The following is a 20,820-nucleotide window of genomic DNA, read 5'->3' as shown; positions in this document are numbered from 1 at the left end:
TTCCTCATGCATAATCTTCGACTCTAGCTCTTTACGCAGCAAAGCAATTTTAGCCTCATTGCGGCTTGCATAAAGACCTGCTAGAATATCCCAAGCCTGTTTTGCAGATTTTGCTGAACGGATGTGAGGAATAATGGTGCGCTTCACAGACAACGCAATCAATGCATGAGCCTGCGCATCCTTAACATCCCAACGAGCTTGTTCTGCTGTAGGCAAAACAACTCTAACAGCTGCAATCCTTGCAGCAAGACCTGCAACATCCTCAATATCGCCTACATCTTCAGAACCAGGACGTACATCAATGCCCTGCACAATGTTCCAGACACCTTTTGACACAAGAACGTGTTGCATCATATAAGCCCACATAGGGTAGTTGTCCCCATCCAACCTGTCCTCAGCAGCAAACATCTTGAACACATCTGTGTTGTTGTTGTCAGCCATGGTAAATGCTGCACCTGATGTGAAAACTGCCCGAAAATAGGAGAAATGGAGCGGGAACAACTTGTGCTATATAGCACAAACCGTAGAAGACTATAAGGCACCTGTTATGCAGAAAACGGCACTGACAGAAAATCTGCACAAAATGACGAAATAACCTGTGCAGTACTGCCCGTAGTGGAAACGGAGGCCGAAATGAGCCCAAATCAAAATTCTGAGCCCAAACCAAAATATTTGTCGACCTGCGAACGCTTGCCAAAGCTCACTGAAATCGGAGAAAGTGAGCAGGCGTGTGCTGGAGCAGCTGGCGACTAAGCCCGGGAGGACGTGACCTGCTCTGATACCAATTGTTGGAATTAGGGTTGCAGAGAAACACACACAGCTTGGAGAAGACGAAGGAAGCTCAAGGCACACAATAGAGAGTGTGTTACTTAGTGTGCAATGGAAAGATAGATAGCCCTAGAGTGATGGGCGTATATACAATGCACGGGGGAAAAAACCTCCTAAAGAGGGAAAAAATGCCCCGGCGGTCCTAGTGTGTACACACACATCACTACCACATGTATATGGTAACAAAAATCCAATTAAAGCAAATAAGACTCTGTATGACTCTGACACAAAGACCTGGCATGCACTCACACCTTATGAGTTGGAGATGCTCATCAATGAATGTAAGGAGCAGCTAGAGTTGGAGACCATATACCAAATCCACAAGGAGAATGACATCTCCAATACCAAATCATGGCCCGAGTTGTTCAACCACCAGTTTGCAAAGTACAACTGCGTGAAAAGAAGAAATCACCAGACAAAAAAAAAAAAACAAATCGCAAGAGATAAAGTAAGACGAGATGTCTGAATTTTTGGAATATACCAAAATTCAAGAAAGGAGAGGAGGATGTAGTTGGTGGGAACCAGGCTCCTAGAGATGATCTACATGGGAATTACCTCGACAAGTTGCTTGGTAGAATAACCAGCAATTACTAGACCCTGTATGATTGTGCAACAAGTCAGACTCTGGTACGAACATATATAAATAGGACCCATTACTTCCATTTTGGGGATCGATCAATTGATAGATATGAGCTGTTGTATCTTTTGTAACTCTAGTTGCTAGACCGTTTCAGAGAGCTTCTGAGAACCAAGTGTTGTATCACTCGTACTTCCAAACTTTGTACTTCTGAACTAGTTTATGAATCTGACTCCATATTTCCAATTGTCCAAGTTCATGTCATATGAAGTTTTTTATTTCAATTCAACGTCTGTCAGACTTCTCAATCTGGTCTTTCGAAGTTTGATTCTGCTCATCTAATCTGACTTGACATCTGGCATTTGACTTTGAAATTCTATTCCTAGAATAGTTGTCAAGTGACCATCTCATTCCATGTACCTTTGTAGTGTCAAATGTGGGTAGCAGGCTTTACACCCTTGCGTGTGAAACTTCTCTACGTTTGCTATAATTTTCTAAAATGAGTTTGGGACCCGAGTCATTTTGTGGCAGATGTTTCCCTCGCCATGTGTGAGCAAAGGGAGAAGCCGCTAAGATGCCCATCTAAGCTCTATTGATGGGCTTGTTTGAACCTACCCATACAAATGGTCCTCATCACCAAGCTGCAATGTAAAGTTGTAGCTAGAATTCACACTAGCCCAACTAACCGTAGTCTCTACTTGACAGCCCTTACCCTTCTCACTTATATGTCTTAGGCACTCAGGGTGTTCACTCTATGTAAACCTACTATATCATGTGCGTTCAAAAGGTGTTATGAAAATCCCGATCTATAAATTTTTTATGATCATAACACACCCTTATCCTACTCAATTTTTATATTTTCTTTATAAAGGTTGCTTAAATAACACCCCTATGTGAATCAAAATATGACCATTTTTAAAATAAAAAATATCTTTCTGATTAAACCAACATGAAGGTTCATATATTATAGGTAACTCTACACATACTCAGAGTGTATGACTCATCGATGTGCAGTGTTGACGATCGATCAAGCTCATACTCACAAACGGTATGGGTTCTATGACCTATATAACTCATACATATCCGCAACCTACAGTTCAACATGTGGGGTCATCTTCATCCAACAAAGCTTCGTCCATAGCCAATATTGGCTGTAAGAAAATTAATGCACATCTATTGGCTTGCTAAGTCACAAAGCTTTAGATCATTGCCTAGATTAACCACGATATAAATATCCCAAAAAAATTGATAGAAGCGTGAGCGAGACACCAAAACATGTTGTGAGTCATAAAACCATTTCCACCATTTAAGAAGTGTTAAGACATCAAGGCACGATTTTATCATTTGCCTTCAGAAAAATCAGCTTCAAAGTTGAAACGGTTTACGAGCACTGCTGTCTTTTTGGAACGGACAACGCGACCTTCCCTCCGCCAAACATGAGGCGCTCCGGCGACACCAGCTATCCGTTTCAAACATTCCAGGAGGCGGCGGCCGCCAGCACGCATCTCTGAATGATCAGGCATTTCCAGCGCCATTGCATCAGGTTAGTTTTTCACTTCTGCGCGCGCGCGCACACACACATGCTCTCTCTCTCTCTCTCTCTCTCTCTCTCTCTCTCTCTCTCTCTCACACACACACACGCACGCATCGCAGTGGCAGTGGCAGTGATCGCACCGACACAATGTATGATAAACAGCAGCTTTGCACACATCTTGAATTAATTTACTCTTCTGTATTTGCAACGCACCCACAGTTACGTTAGGGTCTCCTACTCTAGGGATAAACATCTTAAGTCCATAAGTCAAAGATCAGTTTAGGAAATGAAAACACACATAAAGGTGCAAAGTTAAAAGGACTTTCTGTGTCCATATTAAAAAAGAAAAAAAGAGGTGGTGTAGTACACAAAGATATATTTGTCTCTCTCTTTTTTTTCTTTCCAACGTTCTCTTCTTTATCTCGTTAAGTGCCTCTCTCTCTCTCTCTCTCTCTCTCTCTCTCTCTCTCTCTCTCGCGTGCACGTTATCGTCTCTTCGAGCACCGAACGAATTGGGAAAAGTTTCTTCTATTCTCTGCAAATGTGCAACACGTCGACATGGGTAAGAGAATTCATGATGAGATTGCTAGTCAAGGGTTGCTAGGGAAGCATGTTCTCTCTCTCTCTCTCTCTCTCTCTCTACACACACACACACACACATATATATAGATATATCGTAACATACAGTTACAAGCGAGAGAACATGACCAAACTCAATGTACCTTGCCTGGGAGCATTGCCTGGGAGCAAGCACCTTTTTACATTGATAAAGAAAGCTACATCTTGATTCTTGGCACTCACATGACATAGGTTCACATCAAGGTCGTCTGGCCATACACTACACCTCCCCCCTTAGGGGTAAAAACGATGGACATCTTTTTAACAAATTTGGACTGAAAAGGGGCTGTATCAACTCCAACTCCTTATATGGGGGGAGTGATCTTACAAGAGCTTAGGGACTAGGGGACTCGACTTGAGGACTCGGCATTAAGTATCTCGACATAGGCGATGCATTAGATCGTTATCCCAATGCAAATGGTTAAACGAGGAACTACACAATGAGGGCTACGGCATAACGGCATGAACATGATGTTTTTGGTGACATACATCCCTCCCAGAAGGGGCTTGGTGTGAGGATAACGACTATTCAACAAAAACTAGATTACGAAATGAGCTTAAGATGAAAATAGTATTACTAAACACAAGGAAAGCTTGAGTTTCAAGATTGTAACTCTGCTTCATAGGCTACCAGCAAAATGAAAAGATCGGGCACCTTTGCAGCACAACTGCAACAACTCCCATTTCTTTGAACATATGGAAAACAAGGACACTTGAAATCTTGCATGCAAATTTGAGTGTGGTTGCATTAGGCACATCTTTGAGAGTTTGACGCTACCAAGAACTTATCCAAGCCAGGAGACCAAGCCGTGCGACAATTGGAGATTGTTTTCGACAAGCAAGTGTGAGGGTCGATAAATGCTCAGGTCTGGAGTTCAGGCATGACAAGTGCGGGACAGAGCAAAGATTAAACAGGCCAAAGGGTAGTGATCTTTTTGTGCGCCATCAAGGAGGTAAGCGTCACGGTAGTAGAGCAATAAGCAGGGAGTGTGCTGCTAATGGCATCTAATTAGCTAGACTTAGCCTGTGTCAAACGAGAACACCATCGCTTAGTGACCAAGAAATCAAAGGCAATAAAGTGAAGGCTTTAAGAAAAAGATGCCCGTCTCCTCCACCAATGTAACATACAGTTAGTTACATGAGAGAGAACATGACCAAACTCCTGGGAGCAAGGACCCGTTATATTGATGAAGGGAGCTACATCTTGATTCTTGGCACACATGTGACACAGGTTCACACCAAGGCCATTCGGCCACATACCACTATACACATCTCTCTCTCTCTCTCTCTCTCTCTCTCTGTGTGTGTGTGTGTGTGTGTGTGTGTGTGTATATCTGTAGGTGATGGGATTGTTTTAGGTATACCAGCGATAGGGTGATGAGAGAGAGTCAGGTCTTTAGGCAGGTATGGGGGACTGTTGGGAAGTGGTGGGAGAAGATGGGGGCACAACTTACAATAGCAAAGGAAGAGGGCAGACGCGACAACTGTGTAGAGGGGGTGAAAGGAGTCCGTAGAGATGGATCGCAGACGAAGGGGAGACTTGTGGGAAGGGAGTCTTCATAGTTTAACAAGAGCCAGTAGTTCTTGACATGTGTCTCTAAGCATTGTGCACAAAAATTGCAAGTATGTTGTGTCCATAATAAGTTTGTAAGGTACCCTCTACACGCGCGGGGGGGGGGGGGGGGGGGGGGGGGGGTGGGGTTGTGTTAATTGTACAAGAAAGGATGAACTGATTGATTTGACTTAATGTGCCTCACATGCATGTGATATATTTGTTTCGCATCTGCACCCGTAACTCAAAACAATTCCCGCCCTCGTCGCGCCTCAGGACTAAGTGGCACGGGCATGGGAGGGTGGGATCTACGGTGGGGGCATTGTGGCCGTAGATCTCAGTGGCGGCGTCGAAAGTAAATTAGGGTACTTTAGATTACTTTTTATTATAAAAAATAATCTAAGGTACCCTAATTTACGTTTGACGTCCGTCTCTAATTTATATGTTTTAAGTAAATTAGGACCCCCACGTTTCACAACACACGCATGGCGTAGTGGTTAGGGTAGGCGTCTCTCATGCGTGAGGTCCCGCGTCCAAACCCGACGCCTCAAAATGAGGGTACTGTAGATTACTTCCGAAATGCGTGTACCGTAGATTACTTTTTACCCTACATTACAAAAGTAATATAAGGTACCCGCATTTGGGATCTACGGCCCACAATGCTCCCGTCGTAGATCCCACCCTCCCATGCCCGTGCCACTTAGTCCTGAGGCCCGCCGAGTGGAGAGCCCTCCTAAGAAATATCATTAACCTACTCCATTCCCAGTGTACATTGTGTCCATAAGTTGGTAAGTACTAAGTAGTCCAGTGAATCCTTGGTCACTAACTCCCACTTGCAGCCATCGTTTCAACGCAAACCTTGGCTACTCGATGTCATTGGCTTTTTCACACCAGTGACCAAGTCCACACACACATTTAGAACCTTAGGGCTATGACTCATGAAGTCAGCCCATTTGACTTTGATGGGAGTTTACAACCATGGTTCTAGATTACTTTTTGTGATTGGGCAACACTTGCCATCTTGACAACTATGAAACTTGCCATTAATCCAGTTGGATCAATGGATCCTATCTCTATTCGCTCTCAATGTACAAGTCACCATCCTTTGAGGTTCCTGTTTTGTGTGTGTGTGTGTGTGTGTGTGTGTGTGTGTGTGTGAGAGAGAGAGAGAGAGAGAGAGAGAGAGAATATGCTTTAAGTCTAATTTAATTCTCACAATGCTTGTTAGCTATGTATGACTTCTCATTATCTAAATTCTTCAAGACAAAATGATTATTTTCTTGCTTTTGCTAATCACTACTTTTTTTCATTGAACATGTTGGTCTTACAAAAGATTCTCAAGTGTGAGACTATTGTTCTAGTTAACTCATCGAGAATTCGAGATAGCATCTCGAGTTTACGTGCCTATTGCTCATGGCGTCTCGTATGCGAGTTGGAATGATTATAAACTTATTGCTCCTAGTATATCACCTCACCCTCAAAGTTGAAGGTAAATTTCTTTATAGAAATCACAAGGAGTCATATAAGCTTTGTATTTGACATCACATGCTCAACGTACAGGGAACATGGAGTGTGAAGAGCTATCGACACAAGATTGTGCATTTGCAGTAGCTTCCTCAGGGGCTAGATGTGTGTTAGAGAAGCATTATGTGAAGGATTCTAAGAATATCAACTATAATTGCCAGGTACTCATAAATCTCTCTCTCTCTCTCTCTCTCTCTCTCTCTCTCTCTCTCTCTCTCTCTAAGTGCTACTCTTAAGTGTAAAAGGTGTTAAAATAATTCCTTACAATAAAATGCGGTACTTTTTTGGTCTGCTAATGGTAAAGGCCTTAGCATTTGGTTGGTTTTTTAAAGCCTTGAAGATAAGGTAATTATGGTTTGAAGTGCTAAGTGGGTTATCATAGTTTATATTTTCGACCCTTGAAAGAGAAATAATTATATTGTGAGTCTTTGAATCTACTAACATAATATGGCAGAAGGGAGAGCCCTTTACACATGTCGCAATTTGCGACCTGAAGGCTAAAGTCCAAAACTAAAAAAAGCCCCTTTGCACGTGATAAAAAGGGAGAGAGGGACGTGCAAAAAGGGAGAGAGGGGGAGAGAGAGAGCTCCCTTTGGCGGATGGCGGTACTAGTGAAGTTATATGAGTTTAAGTCAAAAGGATAGTCTAAGGAGATATCCTTTCCTAGTTTCCAATTTTCTTTCCCAAAAGAAACTAATGTTTGGACCTTCATTTCCTATGCTTGCTCAATTCTCTTTACTTTTCATCATTTAGCTTTATATGGAATTTAAAAACAAATTTTTTGCCATGGAAATTTGCAGACATCCATTATAATGGCAGAGAGAGGAGTAATACAGTGGATTGAAACTGATGCATGCATGAAAGCTTGTGGTGTTACACGACTATGGGTTGGCCTCTCAACTGACGCATTATTGGAGCGCTCTTTTATTCAAAGACTTTGCTTACCATCATGCAAAGATCATTGCCCAAATATCATGGACCTCTTCACCAAGCTTGCAGTGGAGGAAGGTAATACCAATTTCAACGTAAATCTGAACTTAGCTCTCTATGTTTGATTGCTATTTAAGTGTATAGAACAAATTATTCAAAGCCATAATTTGTGTGTGTGTGTGTGTGTGTGTGTGTGAGAGAGAGAGAGAGAGAGAGAGAGAGAGAGAGAGTTATCATCCTCGAAGGTCAAATATGACCTATGGAACCAAAGATATATGTAATGTACTATGCGTGGGTTGATAAGTGATCCTTGATGCTAAAGGACCGTGGCGATGAGAATCACAATGGAGAGCCTACATTAAGGCAGAGAGAGAAAAGTGTGTAGCTCTAAATCATGGCTGAAAATGTGAGAGAGGAAGTAAGTTTCAATGTAAGCTAGCTCTGAGCATGAACTAGTATTTTGTAGTATTCAGACTCTCAAACTTGTAGTAGTGACTCTTCTCCATTTTTCCACGTCGCATTTCGCATCGAAGGGAGTGGGAGCTAAGGCAAATGCCTACGATAGTGCATATCACCAACAAGGGGATAGGTTCAAGCATATAAGGGTGAGCAAGCATAGTATCATACATATCTATGGTCTCTCAATGTATGCCCACGAGGTGGTTTATAGTCCTAAGGCCATACTGCTATAACATACATCAAAGCTCGAGTGATTGAAGTGTCGAAGAGCCTCAAGGGGGTCACCCATAGGTATGTTTCTTAAGAATAAGGGGTTTTTTACTTACTCTAGATCATGTAAGTATAGGGTTTCTTAAAATTCCCTTTGAACGCATGTAATATATGTGATTTTTTATAAGTGAAGCCCCCCTCCCCCGTGAGTGAAGAGCAGGTTCTTGATGTGGGGCTCCTAAACGTGTGCTTGATGACATCTGCTCTCTAGCATGGCCCAAGCGCAAATCCTCTAGTGAGTGTCCACAACTGCCTTTGCTAAAGATGAAGCACCTAGGTGGGCTAGCAAAGGTGACTCCCAAGTATACATTTTAGACTCCACCACCTCTCCTGCATTGATAAAGACTTCTGCACTATTGACCACCATGGAAGTATGGAAGATCATGACCTTGGTTTTCCCAAGATTCGTTGTTAGCCCTTTGTGTGTGCAAAAGTCATTAAGAGATTTGAGGTGTCAGTGTAAGTCCTCTTGTGATTGAGACATCAAAACAATGTTGTTGTCATAAATCATGATATGTACTAGGGTATCGTCAAGCTCTACACCCTCACCACCACTCACCATCAATGTAGATCCCAAAGAGTGTCGAGGAGAGTCGGCATATTTTCTTCACACAAATGGTGCTAGTAATAGGGTTTGATAAGCCTTCGAGGCATGATACTCTCTCCATCACTTCAACTTGTCATATGAAGTATATATAGCCCAACTCATCTGTGAAGGTACACCCGAGCTCGGGGGGGGGGGAGAGAGAGAGAGAGAGAGAGAGAGAGAGATTCCCATTAAGGGGGTGAAGGTCCATTTCATTGAGAATGAGTCCAAAACATACAAATGGGCAAAAACTTGAAAAATCACTAAGGTATTAGTAATCATTTGCAAGTTTCACACAACATGCAAAACAGGAAAGTGCATTGGTGCAAGCTAGAAGAATGTCGTTTATCATGCATTCAACTACATACTTAGGCCATTTTGTAGAGCAATGACCTGTTATTTTCGTCTATACTACTACCTACTCGGTCCCATCTCATTAGTGAGAATCTTTCAAGATCCCCTGCTCTGCCTTTGTTGAGCTGTAAGGCATTTTCCTTCGCACTCCTCCCATGCCCCTCATCACTCACGGATAGAAGAAGAGGGATTTAGGGCGCACCCTGCTCTCAGACAATCCTATTCACCTGCATCATCCTCCCCCCCGCCCCCCTCCCGTCACGCTCGTCCAGAGAAGAACATGGCTTTACAGTTGCACCCTCCTGTGCTTTGCGCCCATGAGATGGAGACATGCCCTCCTGCGCCCATTCACTTGAGACACACAATTTGGCTCCACAAATCCTATAAAGGGAGATACGCATCCTGCCTATGCGAGAGAGAGAAAGAGAGAGAGAGAGAGAGAGAGAGAGAGAGAGAGAGAGAGAGAGAGAGAGAGAGAGAGAATTTCGCTGTGTTATGAGCGCGTACAGAGCTAGAAGAGAGCAAGAGGAGGCACTCACAATGTACAAGAACTTGGACTTGATGATAAGCTTAATATTGAATAAGACTTAATACTTTATTAAGAGAGATAGATACAAGACTTGGATTACATGACTTGAGTACAAGACAAGGCTTGATTGCAAGGACAAGATTGAAAATAAGAACTAGAAGAGGGATTTCCTCATAGGAGGCTCACAACTGGTGTTGGCAAGACCAAGGGGCTTGTGGCCCAAGACCCCTATTTATACTAGTGCTTGAGGAGGTTACTTGAGGAGGTTAGGACTTTCTAGGTTCTTCTTGAGGAGGTTAGAATCTTCTAGAACCTTCTTGATCCTTCTAGTTCTTCTAGAACCTTCTGGATCCTTCTTCAACTTTCTAGAGCTTTCCAGAAACTTCTAGTCTTTCGGAATCTTCTCCAAGCTTCTAGAAACTTCTTGATCCTTCTAGTTCTTCTAGAACCTTCTACAACTTTCTACAGCTTTCCAAAAACTTCTAGATTCTTTCGGAATCTTCTCCATGCTTCTAGAAACTTCTAGAATCTTCTAGATCCTTCTAGATTCTTCTAAAGCCTTCTAACGATGATCTAGGCGATGACATAGGCGATGATGCAGGCAACGACTGATTGACTCTCAAGCATCCATGACATTACCCCCTCCTCTAGCGATGAGTTCCACGAGGAGCAGTGGTGTTCCTTGAGTTGGGATTCCATGGATGTTGTTGATGGAACTCTTGGACTTTGAGAGATGCATGATGTAGATTGTGTGCTGGTTCCCAGGTTCGTTCACTAACATCATAGCTTTTCCAATGCACCAAGTACTATAACCTGCCACGCGAAACTTGAGAATCTAGGACTTTCTCGACCTCATATTCATCATGTCCTTGAATCTCAACCAGAGGAGGTGGTTGTAGGGCTCTTCCTGGGATCTTAGATGTGTGACAAGGTTCTAGGACTGAGACATGAAAGACCGGATGGATTTTCATGGATGAGGGCAATAGGAGTCGATAGGTGATTGGATTGACTTGACGGATAATTTTAAACGGGCCAAGCCTTCGATAATCAAGCTTTTGACAGGGACGAGATGAACGCACATCTCATCGGAGGAGCCACACTTTATCCCCTTCTTTGTATTTTGAATGCTGCATGCGATGGAGATCTGCACTTTCCTTATACTTGTATTGAGCTTCTTTGATATGAATTGTAAGTTCTTTGTGAATTGCAGATAATTGTTGTGTAAGATGAATATCAGCTGGATTCTTGACTTGATAGTGTCTGTGGATATCCTGTTTGGGATGTTGACCATAATTAGCAAAGAATGGAGTGTGACGGGTGGAGGCATGAAAACTGTTATTATAGGAGAATTCTGCTAGCGGTAAGAGCTTGACTTAATTATCCTGGTGATAATTGATAGTACAACAGAGATACTGTTCCAAAACTTGATTTACTCTCTCCGTTTGTCCATCACTTTGTGGGTGATTGGCTAAGGAGAGGTTGATTTGTACTCCGAGTAGCTTGAATAAGCTTTTCCAAAAGCTAGAGATGAATTGTGGACCTCGATCAAAAACTATGTCATTCGGTAATCCGTGATAACGATAGATATGTTGTAGAAAGAGTTTGGCCGTACCTTTGCTGGTGATGATTTTAGTGGTTAAAATGAAGTGTGCCATTTTTGTAAACCAATCCACGACTACTAAAATGGAGTCAAATCCTTGTGACAAGGGTAGCTCTATCCATGGAGATGAATGACCATGGTTTGGTTGGAATGGGCAAGGGATGGAGTAACCCATGAGGACGATGACGAGGGGCCTCTGATCTATTGCAAGTGTCACAAGTGCCTACATACTCCTTGACAAGCTTTCACATTTGAGGCCACCAAAAGTCATGGGAGAGAAGCTCAATTGTCTTATTAACCCCAAAAGGCCCTGCTGATGGAAGATCATGCCATTGTTGAAGTACCTCCAAGCGTGTAGGTCCTGGCGGAATATAGAGAAAACCCTTATAGTAAATTAGTCCATCAATTTCTTGAAAGTCCTCATTAACCTCTTATCCTTGTAGTTGTTGTCTAATATTCTGAGCCAGTGGGTCTTTGGCAATTTGCGTCTTCACCTTAGAAAGAAAAGTAGAATCTTTAGGAGCTTGGCTCTTGGTGGCGTTTAGCTTAAGCTGCTCAGGTTTCAAAATCATTAACTCTTGTTGATAAAATGTTGCGTCGCCTTCCCTAGGTGCAAGGTAGGATCTTCTTGATAAGGCATCTGGCTTAGCTTGTTGAGGGCCAGGTCTATAAGAGATAAGAAAATCAAACCTTGATAGGATACCACTCCACCTGGCTTGGCGATGATTCAAGACGCGGGATGTCATGAAGTATTCCAAATTCTTGTGATCTATATAGACAGTGATCTTATGAGGAGCTCCTTCAAGTAGGTGACACCAAGTGTCGAAGGAGTCGATGATTGCTAAGAGCTCTGTGTCATGGATTTCATAATTGATTTCTGTAGCTGAGAACTTGCGGGAATGAAAAGCCACTGGATGTACTCGACCATCCTCTCCTACATAGGATAGAATAGAACCAAGGGCAAAATCTGAAGCGTCTGTTTCTAGGATGAAAGGCTTTGTAGGATCTGTGTGAATTAGAATAGGTGCGGTCGTGAAAGCTTGCTTGAGAGTCTGAAATGCTTTTGCGGCCTCTGAGTCCCAAACAAACTTATTATGGCCTGTCAACCTTGTGAGTGTTGTAACCACCTTGGAGTATCCCTGTATAAAGATACGAAAAAAATTTGCAAATCCGAGGAAACATTGAACATCTCTTACCGAGGTGGGTGTCTCCCAATCAAGCATTGTTTGAACCTTCTTTGGATCCATGGAGATTCCCTTTTCAAAAATTACGTAACCAAGAAATTCCACCTTAGATTGATGAAAAGAGCACTTCTCCAACTTTGCATATAATCCTGATGCACGAAGCTTTTCAAGCACTAATCGTACATGGTGCTCATGCTCTTCTTGATCCTTGGAAAATATCAAGATATCATCCAAATATATTACCACAAAATAATCCAAATACTTCCGAAAGATATTGTTCATTAATATGTTGAAAAACAGTTGGGGCATTTGTGAGACCAAATGGCATGACGGTATGTTCAAAGTGGCCATACCTTGTCTGAAAGGTTGTCTTCCATTCATCACCTTCTTTGATTCTGACTAGGTTGTAAGCACCACGAAGGTCTATTTTTGTAAATATTCTTGCCTTGCCAAGGCGCTCAAGAAGCTTTGGGATCAAGGGAAGGGGATAGCGATTCTTGACGGTGATCTTGTTTAGGCCCCTATAAATCCACGCACATCTAGAGAGTTCCGTCCTTCTTTTTTACAAAGAGTATTGGAGCTCCTGCTGGGGACTTTGAATGCCGTATGAACCCCTTAGAAAGATTCTCATCAATATTTTTCCGTAATTCTACCAATTCATCTTGAGATAGCTTGTATATTGGGCCAAAAGGGGGTTGGGTTCCCTCCTGAAGCTCTATAGCACAACCATAGGGTCGATGCTCCGGTAAGAGGTCTGCATTCTTCTTCTCAAAAACATCATTGTAATCTTGATATTGACGTGGCAATGCCTCCATGATTTTTGTTGTCAGCGTGTCGGTTGGTGTTGCAAATATAAAAAAAGTTGGATACTTTTTGGCTGCACGCATGAAGACCTAGGCTCCAGGATATATAGGCCTATTATGCCTTCCCTTCTTCTTTTGGACTTTTCGTAATTCAAGCCACGGTATCCCAAAATCAATTGGACTGCTTGGGCTTTGTATAATATTGAACGCTATTCTTGAAACATGCTCCTGCAATGTTACTTCTATGGGGCGAGTTTCATACCTAACATCCCCTGAAGCGAGGGGACGACCATCAATGACTTCTACAGTTGCTGGATTAGACTTCTCCACAAGTGTCATGCCTTGTTCTTTTGCAAATTCTTTGTCCATGAAGCACGCCGTTGCACTAGTAATGCTTCACAATCCATGTGTCTACCCGGCATATGGATCTTGACTGGTAGCATAAAACTTGAAGTGGAATCAGCGGCAAGAAAGAGACCTTTTTTTGCTTGTCTTTCGTCCTACCGGTCGGTCTCTATTAGGGTTGGATGTCCATGTTTTCCGAACACGTTGAGGACATTGCACCATGAACCTTCATCCTTCTCTTCTTTGGACACTGTCAAACTATGTGCCCTCCTCTCCACAATACATACATAAGCCATTAATGCGTCGCCTTTGCTTCTCCTGGGCTGAGAGAGGTTGAAACCGTGCTGAATCAATTTGCATGGGCTCAATCCTTGATTCATGGCCCTGTCGAGGTGTGTACGTGTCACTTCTGTTTGGGGTTGCAATGGTGCCCCAAGACGCCTCTCTTGTCTCCTTTCAAATAGTCGATTTACACATTCTATTGCTTGAGAGATGAACTTGCTTAGTGTGTGAACCTTTGGCATAGTCAATAAAAGATCTTTTATGTCATCCTTTAATCCCCACTGAAATTGGCTAATGAAATATTCCTCATGCCAAGTCAGATCACAAGTGAGCTGTTGAAATTCGGATGCATAGACGGATGCAGGTCTTGATCCTTGGCGGAGATTTCTAAGTTTGGTTTCAGCAACCCTTCCTTCATCAGTATCCCCAAAGGTTGTAGAGAACTCCCGCACAAAAGCTTCAAAGTCATGAAGAAGAGGAGATCCTTTTTCAAGTAAGGGAGCAAACCAAGAGAGAGCCGTACCCGAGAGGAGGGTCCCAATAAGGCCAACTTGAGAGGCATCATCTGGATAACGCTCTCGTTGCATTCGAATGAAGAGACACACTTGTTGGAGAAAACCTCTAAACTTTGATCTAGTCCCATCAAATTTTTCAGGCATGCTGACCTTCGACTCCTTCTTATGTTGTTGAGAATAAGTAGATCTTGCAGCTTGTGCTTGATGTGTGCTTGTCTCTTGAAGCTCTTGAATTTGATGTTGAAGATTTTGCAAAGCCCGTCCCAAGATTAGGGGTTGCCCTGCTTGAAGTTGAGCGTTACTGTCGCGAAGTTCTTGTAACTAAGCTTGGATGCTTTGCAATGCGTTGATGACACCTTCCATCGTCGGCTCCATGATGGCTTGAGAAGATTAAGAGATGGTAGTCTTGCCAAACTGTTATGAGCGCGTATAGATCTAGAAGAGAGCAAGAGGAGGTGCTCACAATGTACAAGAACTTGGACTTGATGATAAGCTTAATATTGATTATAAGACTTAATACTTTGTTAAGAGAGATAGATACAAGACTTGAGTACAAGACAAGGCTTGATTGCAAGGACAAGACTTGAACATAAGAACTAGAAGAGGGGTTTCCTCATAGGAGGCTCACAAGTGGTGTTGGCAAGACTGAGGGGCTTGTGGCCCAAGACCCCTATTTATACTAGTGCTTGAGGAGGTTACTTGAGGAGGTTAGGACTTTCTAGGTTCTTCTTGAGGAGGTTAGAATCTTCTAGAACCTTCTTGATCCTTCTAGCTCTTCTAGAACCTTCTGGATCCTTCTTCAACTTTCTAGAGCTTTCCAGAAACTTCTAGATTCTTTCGGAATCTTCTCCAAGCTTCTAGAAACTTCTTGATCCTTCTAGTTCTTCTAGAACCTTCTAGAGTTTTCTAGAAACTTCTAGATTCTTCCAGAATCTTCTCCATGCTTCTAGAAACTTCTAGACTCTCCTTGATACTTTTACAACTTCTAGAATCTTCTAGAGCCTTCTAGCGATGATGTAGGTGATGATGCAGGCAGCGCGATTGACTCTCAAGCATCCATGACACGCTGGACATTATGTAGCAAAGCAAAAGCGGAATGGTTTACATCGCTTGCTGTTGGCTGTGAAGCAACACAAGAGCAACTGCAGCGAGTCAAAGTGTCTCACAAGCCTGCTCCTTGATGTAGCCTAGCATAGGAGGAATAGAGAGAGTGAGCTTTCAGTAAGAACTATGTCAAAAGAGCATGACCTTCGATAAGGGCAGAGAGAGTCTGAGAGACACAGACACAGACCCCAAAAAAAATCTCCTCGCTGCTATCTTTCACGTCCATGCTCTGCTCACTGGCATTGCGCAAAGCATGCGGACAAACAAAATTCTATGTCCCTCGCTTTGTGGGATGCATATCATCTCTCTCTCTCTCTCTCTCTCTCTCTCTCTCTCTCTCTCTCTCTCTCTCTCTCTCCCCCCCCCCCCCCCTCCACGTGCCATCTGCGTAGAGCTTTCCCTCTGCTTTCTTATCTTTTGACATTAGACATAATTGCCTTTTTTTTTTGGCAAGGTAATTTGCGACAAATCACATGCTAAGCAGTGAACACTCAAAAATGGATTAGGAAATATTGAACAATTTTTGAAATTTGAGGGGTATTTTGTGAATTTCCACAAATCAGATCAACCCCAAATTTACTCCCTCTTTTGCCTTTTGCAAGTTAGGTATCCTGGTTCATACCCCTTAATGAGACATGCGTACAGACCTACTAGTACGCTCACAACACACTCGGCAACATTTTTTTCTTTTGCCAAGGTTGCAAGGTGCTCGGGGGATTGACTAGTAAGGGTAAAAGCCCCTATTTAAGGACAAAAAAAATTGTTGTCAAGACAGAAAAGAATTGTTTAACGCATTCGCTCAGTGTGCAAGAAACACAACAAGCATTTGTGCCTCGTCGTGTAGAAAAAAGGGTCCTTGTTACAAGACTCACCCTGCACCAAAAGAAGGACAGGTCGACGATAGCATCCGAACTCATGACCTGACGTATGGGATTACGAGCATGAGCTGAAGTAACCCAAGCACACAACCGTGGTTGTACGCCTTATGGAGCGCCCACAGTTTAATTTATTGGGGATGGGACGGGCCTTATTCAGGGATCCGTCCACTTATTGGTTCTTTTACTCTATAATAAGGGGACTTCACTTGTGTGCATTTTACCATTCTTTATAAACTGGATGGACATTTCCTCCCTTTTTAGTCTTGTCAGAGTTCGGATATTTTTAGAATAGGATCGATCACAAGATCCATTTATGGTCCTTGGAGGTTAAATATGACCTATGGGACCAAAATGAGCATATCTCCATGCTCTTTTTGGTCCATCACAAGATCCATTATGGTCCTTGGAGGTTAAATATGACGCATGGGACCAAAAGGAGCATATCTCCATGCTCAATAACTGTGGAAATGAGTGGGAAAATTGAATATGACCTATGGGACCAAAAGGAGCATATCTCCATGCTCAGTAACCGTGGAAATGAGTGGGAAAATTGAGAGTCCACATTGTGTTTGGGAGATTCTATAATTTGATGTTCATATAGTATTTGCTCAAACCAATTTAACAATACTATACAGTGTGAATCAAGGTGCTAAATCTAGAAAGCAACTCACAAAAATTTACTGATGGGTATTCTGATTCTATGTTCTCTGTAGAAAGAGAAGTTACAACAATTGAGCATACTATTTTTGTTCAACTTACTAAAATTTGTAAAACCCATGTTTATTGTCCAGGTGTGTATCTACCAAACCTATGCAATGCAATGGGAGAAATATTCAAAGAGTTTACAAAGTCATCAAAAACTACTTCAATGTCAAGACGAGAGCTCAAAGAGGACAAAGAAGCATCCCTCACAAAGCAATCTCTCCAAGACTTTGATGGGTTTCCACACCAGCCACCATTTGACTCAAGTGCACCATATCCACAAGAGCCTTGGATGCATGCTCCTCCTCCGTTCCCTTTTCCTTTCCCGTTCCCGCCCATGGCGGAACCACCATACCCACCTCTAGAAGAACCACCTTTCCCATATGCACAACCGCCGCTTCCATTTCTAGAAGAGCCACCTTTCCCGTTTGGCCAACCACCATACCCATATGAGCCTCCTTATGAGCAAGTTGAGCCCCCACTACCCCCACAGGAGGGAGAACCTTTTATCTTTCTAGAGCCTTTGATTCCACGAGCCCCTTATGCACCGCCTTATTTCATAGAGCCACCTTACTATCAACAACCTCCTTTTAATGAGCCTCCTAATCCAAAACCCAATTACAATGGGGAGCCACCTTTCCCTGACTATTCAGCAACAAGCCCAATTTTTACCCAACCCGAACCTACGTTGATGGCACCGAACTTGTCACCATTGTACGTGGGTGGTGGTTTCTAGACATGGAGCATCCTGTAAGAGCACTCAAAAGGAGACTAAATGATTGTTTGATTGCTATGAGCCCCTACCTTGAAAAACTACCACAACGTAGAAATGTTAAATGTGGTTATCAATTTTAAAATCAAATGTAAAGGGAAATTCAGATTAAGCAATTTTTTCACAAGTTCTCTCGTAAGATATTTGTATATTTTTGTGCGTAAAAAATTTTCAGATTGGAAGATTTGAGAATTGTGTCATATTTTTTATAATTCCTTTCTTTATTTGGTGGGGTGTGTGTGTGTGCGCGCGCGCCCACAGTAGCTCATATCTTATGGATGTTCTCATCACTTCCTTGATCAATTCCAACGAATTTCGCTATGAAAGTCTTTTAAAAAACACCCAAATGTAGTAGGCTTGTCAAAAAGCTTCTATGCCTTTAAACGTTCACCCCATTTGGCAATTAGAATCATCAACCTTTCTTTTCTATGGTCCTTGAATCTTGATCTTGCAATGGATAGCCGACATGATCGTCTTCAATAATAGCACCCATCTTCGAGATGCAAGCACATATGACCATAGAGACATACGACTTCCATCCATGTTAATCAAAGTGCACCCTATAATTGCCTTGAGATTTGGGTGGCAGCTCCGGGTCATGAAAGACCCTATGCCATTTAGTACTGCGGGGGGCCCCTCAACCCTTAATCTCGACATGTATATGTCAACTTCTAACACATTACAATAAAGGGGCCAATATAAGGCCATTTAAAACATGGGGGCCAATAGAGGGACATTCAATTTGAAAGATATGGATTAAATGATAGGATTCACAGTTTTTAATGAAATTGATATGGAAAGATACATCATATCAAGCTCTTGCCATTCCCAATGCCATCCAATCATAATTCCCATCTATTTAGGTAATATTCTCCATTTAATTTAAAGGTGGCCTTGTTTTGGACCCCGGTCCGTTATTGACCCCTCTACCCTATAGGGTAAAAACCCCCATAAGCGGACAAGCTCCTGTCATAAAACTTACCACCCCCCAACAAACGTCCGCCTTTGTTTGAATTAGTGGACAAGAAAATCCAAGATGGAGAATTCCTATTGGCAGGGAGGCTGGATCAAACCCAGTGCGCAACTATCTTGTAACTGACTCGGGTATGTACTAAATCAATTATCTCCCCTTTTTTGCATCGGAAAATGTGAACTGCTATCGCAATACCTCCATCCTCCACTGCAAACGAAACCGCCTAGCTTGCAAGGACTCTAGAGGATGATCGCCTGCATCTTTTGCGCATCTGCCAGTTATTGACATCAGAGTGTGGCTCCATCAATTTTTCAGTGTCCTTAAGCAGGGGCTTTTACCCTAGCACACACCTTGAAGCTGCATGCGAGCACAACATAAATGGGTGCATATAGAGAGAGGCGTACAATTGACATGGATATTTCAAATTCCTACAAAATACCACAACCCTTCGTGTTGCAAGCACATGTGGAGAGGGGTCCTCACCTAAAGTTTATTTGTTTTTCCCATGTTCGGCATACTTTGTGATGAGTATAGTCCAAGAAATAGTATCTATGAGTGGAATCTTTTTTTGCTATGTATTTGTGATTTTATGAGTTATATTAACCGAAAACGAATGTACAATGGTTAAAGACTGGTGTGCAATTCCACAACCCGATAGGCCACTTGGCCACCAAGGCCCATTTCTCACACAAGCTTTGCTAATTTTCTTTTTTGGAGCTTGCAAGCAGCCATGAAGCTTCGGTTCTATCTTTCCTATTCTCTACCATATTGAAGCCCCCTATCAAGCACCGATCACCCTCCACATGAGAGTCTCCAAGAAAGATCCAAATAATAAGTGCAAGTTTGGCAAGTGGTCAAATGGGGGATTTAAGGTCATGGGTATGTCTTTAGATATTGCATATCCACCCTATAAGTTTTGTCTTGTTTGGACTTTGTTGGCTTAGTGAATCGACGAGATTTTCTTGGGATGTCTTACTTAGCATTTGCTACCTAACATGTAGTTGATGAGTTGACTCTATCCCATGGTATGACATTTATGTTTATGGTTCTCACTGTCACTACAATAAAGATAATGAGGCTTGGCAATTGGGACCTCCAGAGATATGCTACATGATATGATTTTACCACTAGATTTTAAATTTCATTTTGGGAAGAAAATTTATATTCAAATAAACTAGCCATTTTGCCAATTTGAACTCAAAAGTTGTCCTTTGATTTCTTCCTCGATACTAAAGGTTGACTCCCCCATTCTCTTCCTAATGTTCCTTCTTGTACTTGAGTATTTCTTTTGAGGATTATAAGCCATGTTGTCTCTTCGACTTTAAAAATGTACAACAACCGATCCATCTTTCATTGGCGGGCTCCATGTGCTTGTGTCAACATTTTTGGTATGAGAGGTAAGTGGTACTTCTTCAATTTGCATGTACTAATCCAATTAGGGATTTCATCCTTGGACAGTGTAGGAAGTTCAATGTCACCATACTCAAGAATGATCCTGCATACCTGTAATCGGACTGCAACTACTCTCGATTGGAAAGAACGAAAGCACGTAAAAGGATAACATTTGTCTTACCCAACACTAGTTGGAAATCAACATGATGAGCAAAGGGCTAGGCAGTGTTGCAACCATAAGCAAAAGTTTCAACCCCTACGAGATAGATGCTCCATGCATGCTGCAAGAAGAGAAGCTTGATGTACGCACTTGATCAAGAAGTCTTCATAACCTTAACTTACCTTTGAGTGCAATATCCCTACCCAATGAAAACACGACAGAAATGAGACCCATCCAATCAAACTAAGAGTATTTCTCAGAACCCATGAACAATGAAGGGAAAGTTGAGAAACGTGGTCTTTATTTTCTCCCTTTTTAAAAAATATCTTCCCATTTTTCATTAGAAAAT

At 42.4% G+C, this 20,820-nt stretch overlaps 1 protein-coding gene across 2 annotated transcripts; it reads left to right on the top strand.

Annotated features, from left to right (window-relative positions):
- The first annotated feature begins 2,812 nt into the window (after positions 1-2,812).
- LOC147443643 (uncharacterized) lies at positions 2,813-18,072 on the top strand. Of its 2 annotated transcripts, none has more exons than XM_086527705.1 (5): positions 2,813-2,948; positions 6,443-6,598; positions 6,670-6,794; positions 7,434-7,641; positions 17,264-18,072. In XM_086527705.1, exons 2-5 carry the CDS (start codon positions 6,523-6,525, stop codon positions 17,908-17,910), a joined length of 1,056 nt encoding a protein of 351 aa, XP_086383831.1. In that variant the 5' UTR covers positions 2,813-2,948; positions 6,443-6,522; the 3' UTR covers positions 17,911-18,072. The 2 variants fall into 2 exon arrangements, with proteins under 2 accessions (XP_086383831.1, XP_086383832.1); XM_086527706.1 differs by lacking the exon at positions 2,813-2,948 and adding an exon at positions 3,654-4,510.
- Positions 18,073-20,820: the final 2,748 nt, after the last annotated feature.

The sequence above is a fragment of the Adiantum capillus-veneris genome, chromosome 13 (genome assembly GCF_014529385.1).
Source record: "Adiantum capillus-veneris isolate H3 chromosome 13, ASM1452938v2, whole genome shotgun sequence".
Lineage (NCBI taxonomy): Eukaryota > Viridiplantae > Streptophyta > Polypodiopsida > Polypodiales > Pteridaceae > Adiantum > Adiantum capillus-veneris.
This window is presented reverse-complemented; position numbering and strand designations above follow the sequence as displayed.

What these genes read in the sequence shown, in the direction of transcription:
- LOC147443643 (XM_086527705.1), top strand. Translation starts at nt 6,523, where the DNA reads ATGGCGTCTCGTATGCGAGTTGGAATGATTATAAACTTATTGCTCCTA. An exon ending in ATATCAACTATAATTGCCAG is followed by an intron (nt 6,795 to 7,433) that starts GTACTCATAAAT and finishes GGAAATTTGCAG; the next exon opens with ACATCCATTATAATGGCAGA. An exon ending in CAAGCTTGCAGTGGAGGAAG is followed by an intron (nt 7,642 to 17,263) that starts GTAATACCAATT and finishes TTTATTGTCCAG; the next exon opens with GTGTGTATCTACCAAACCTA.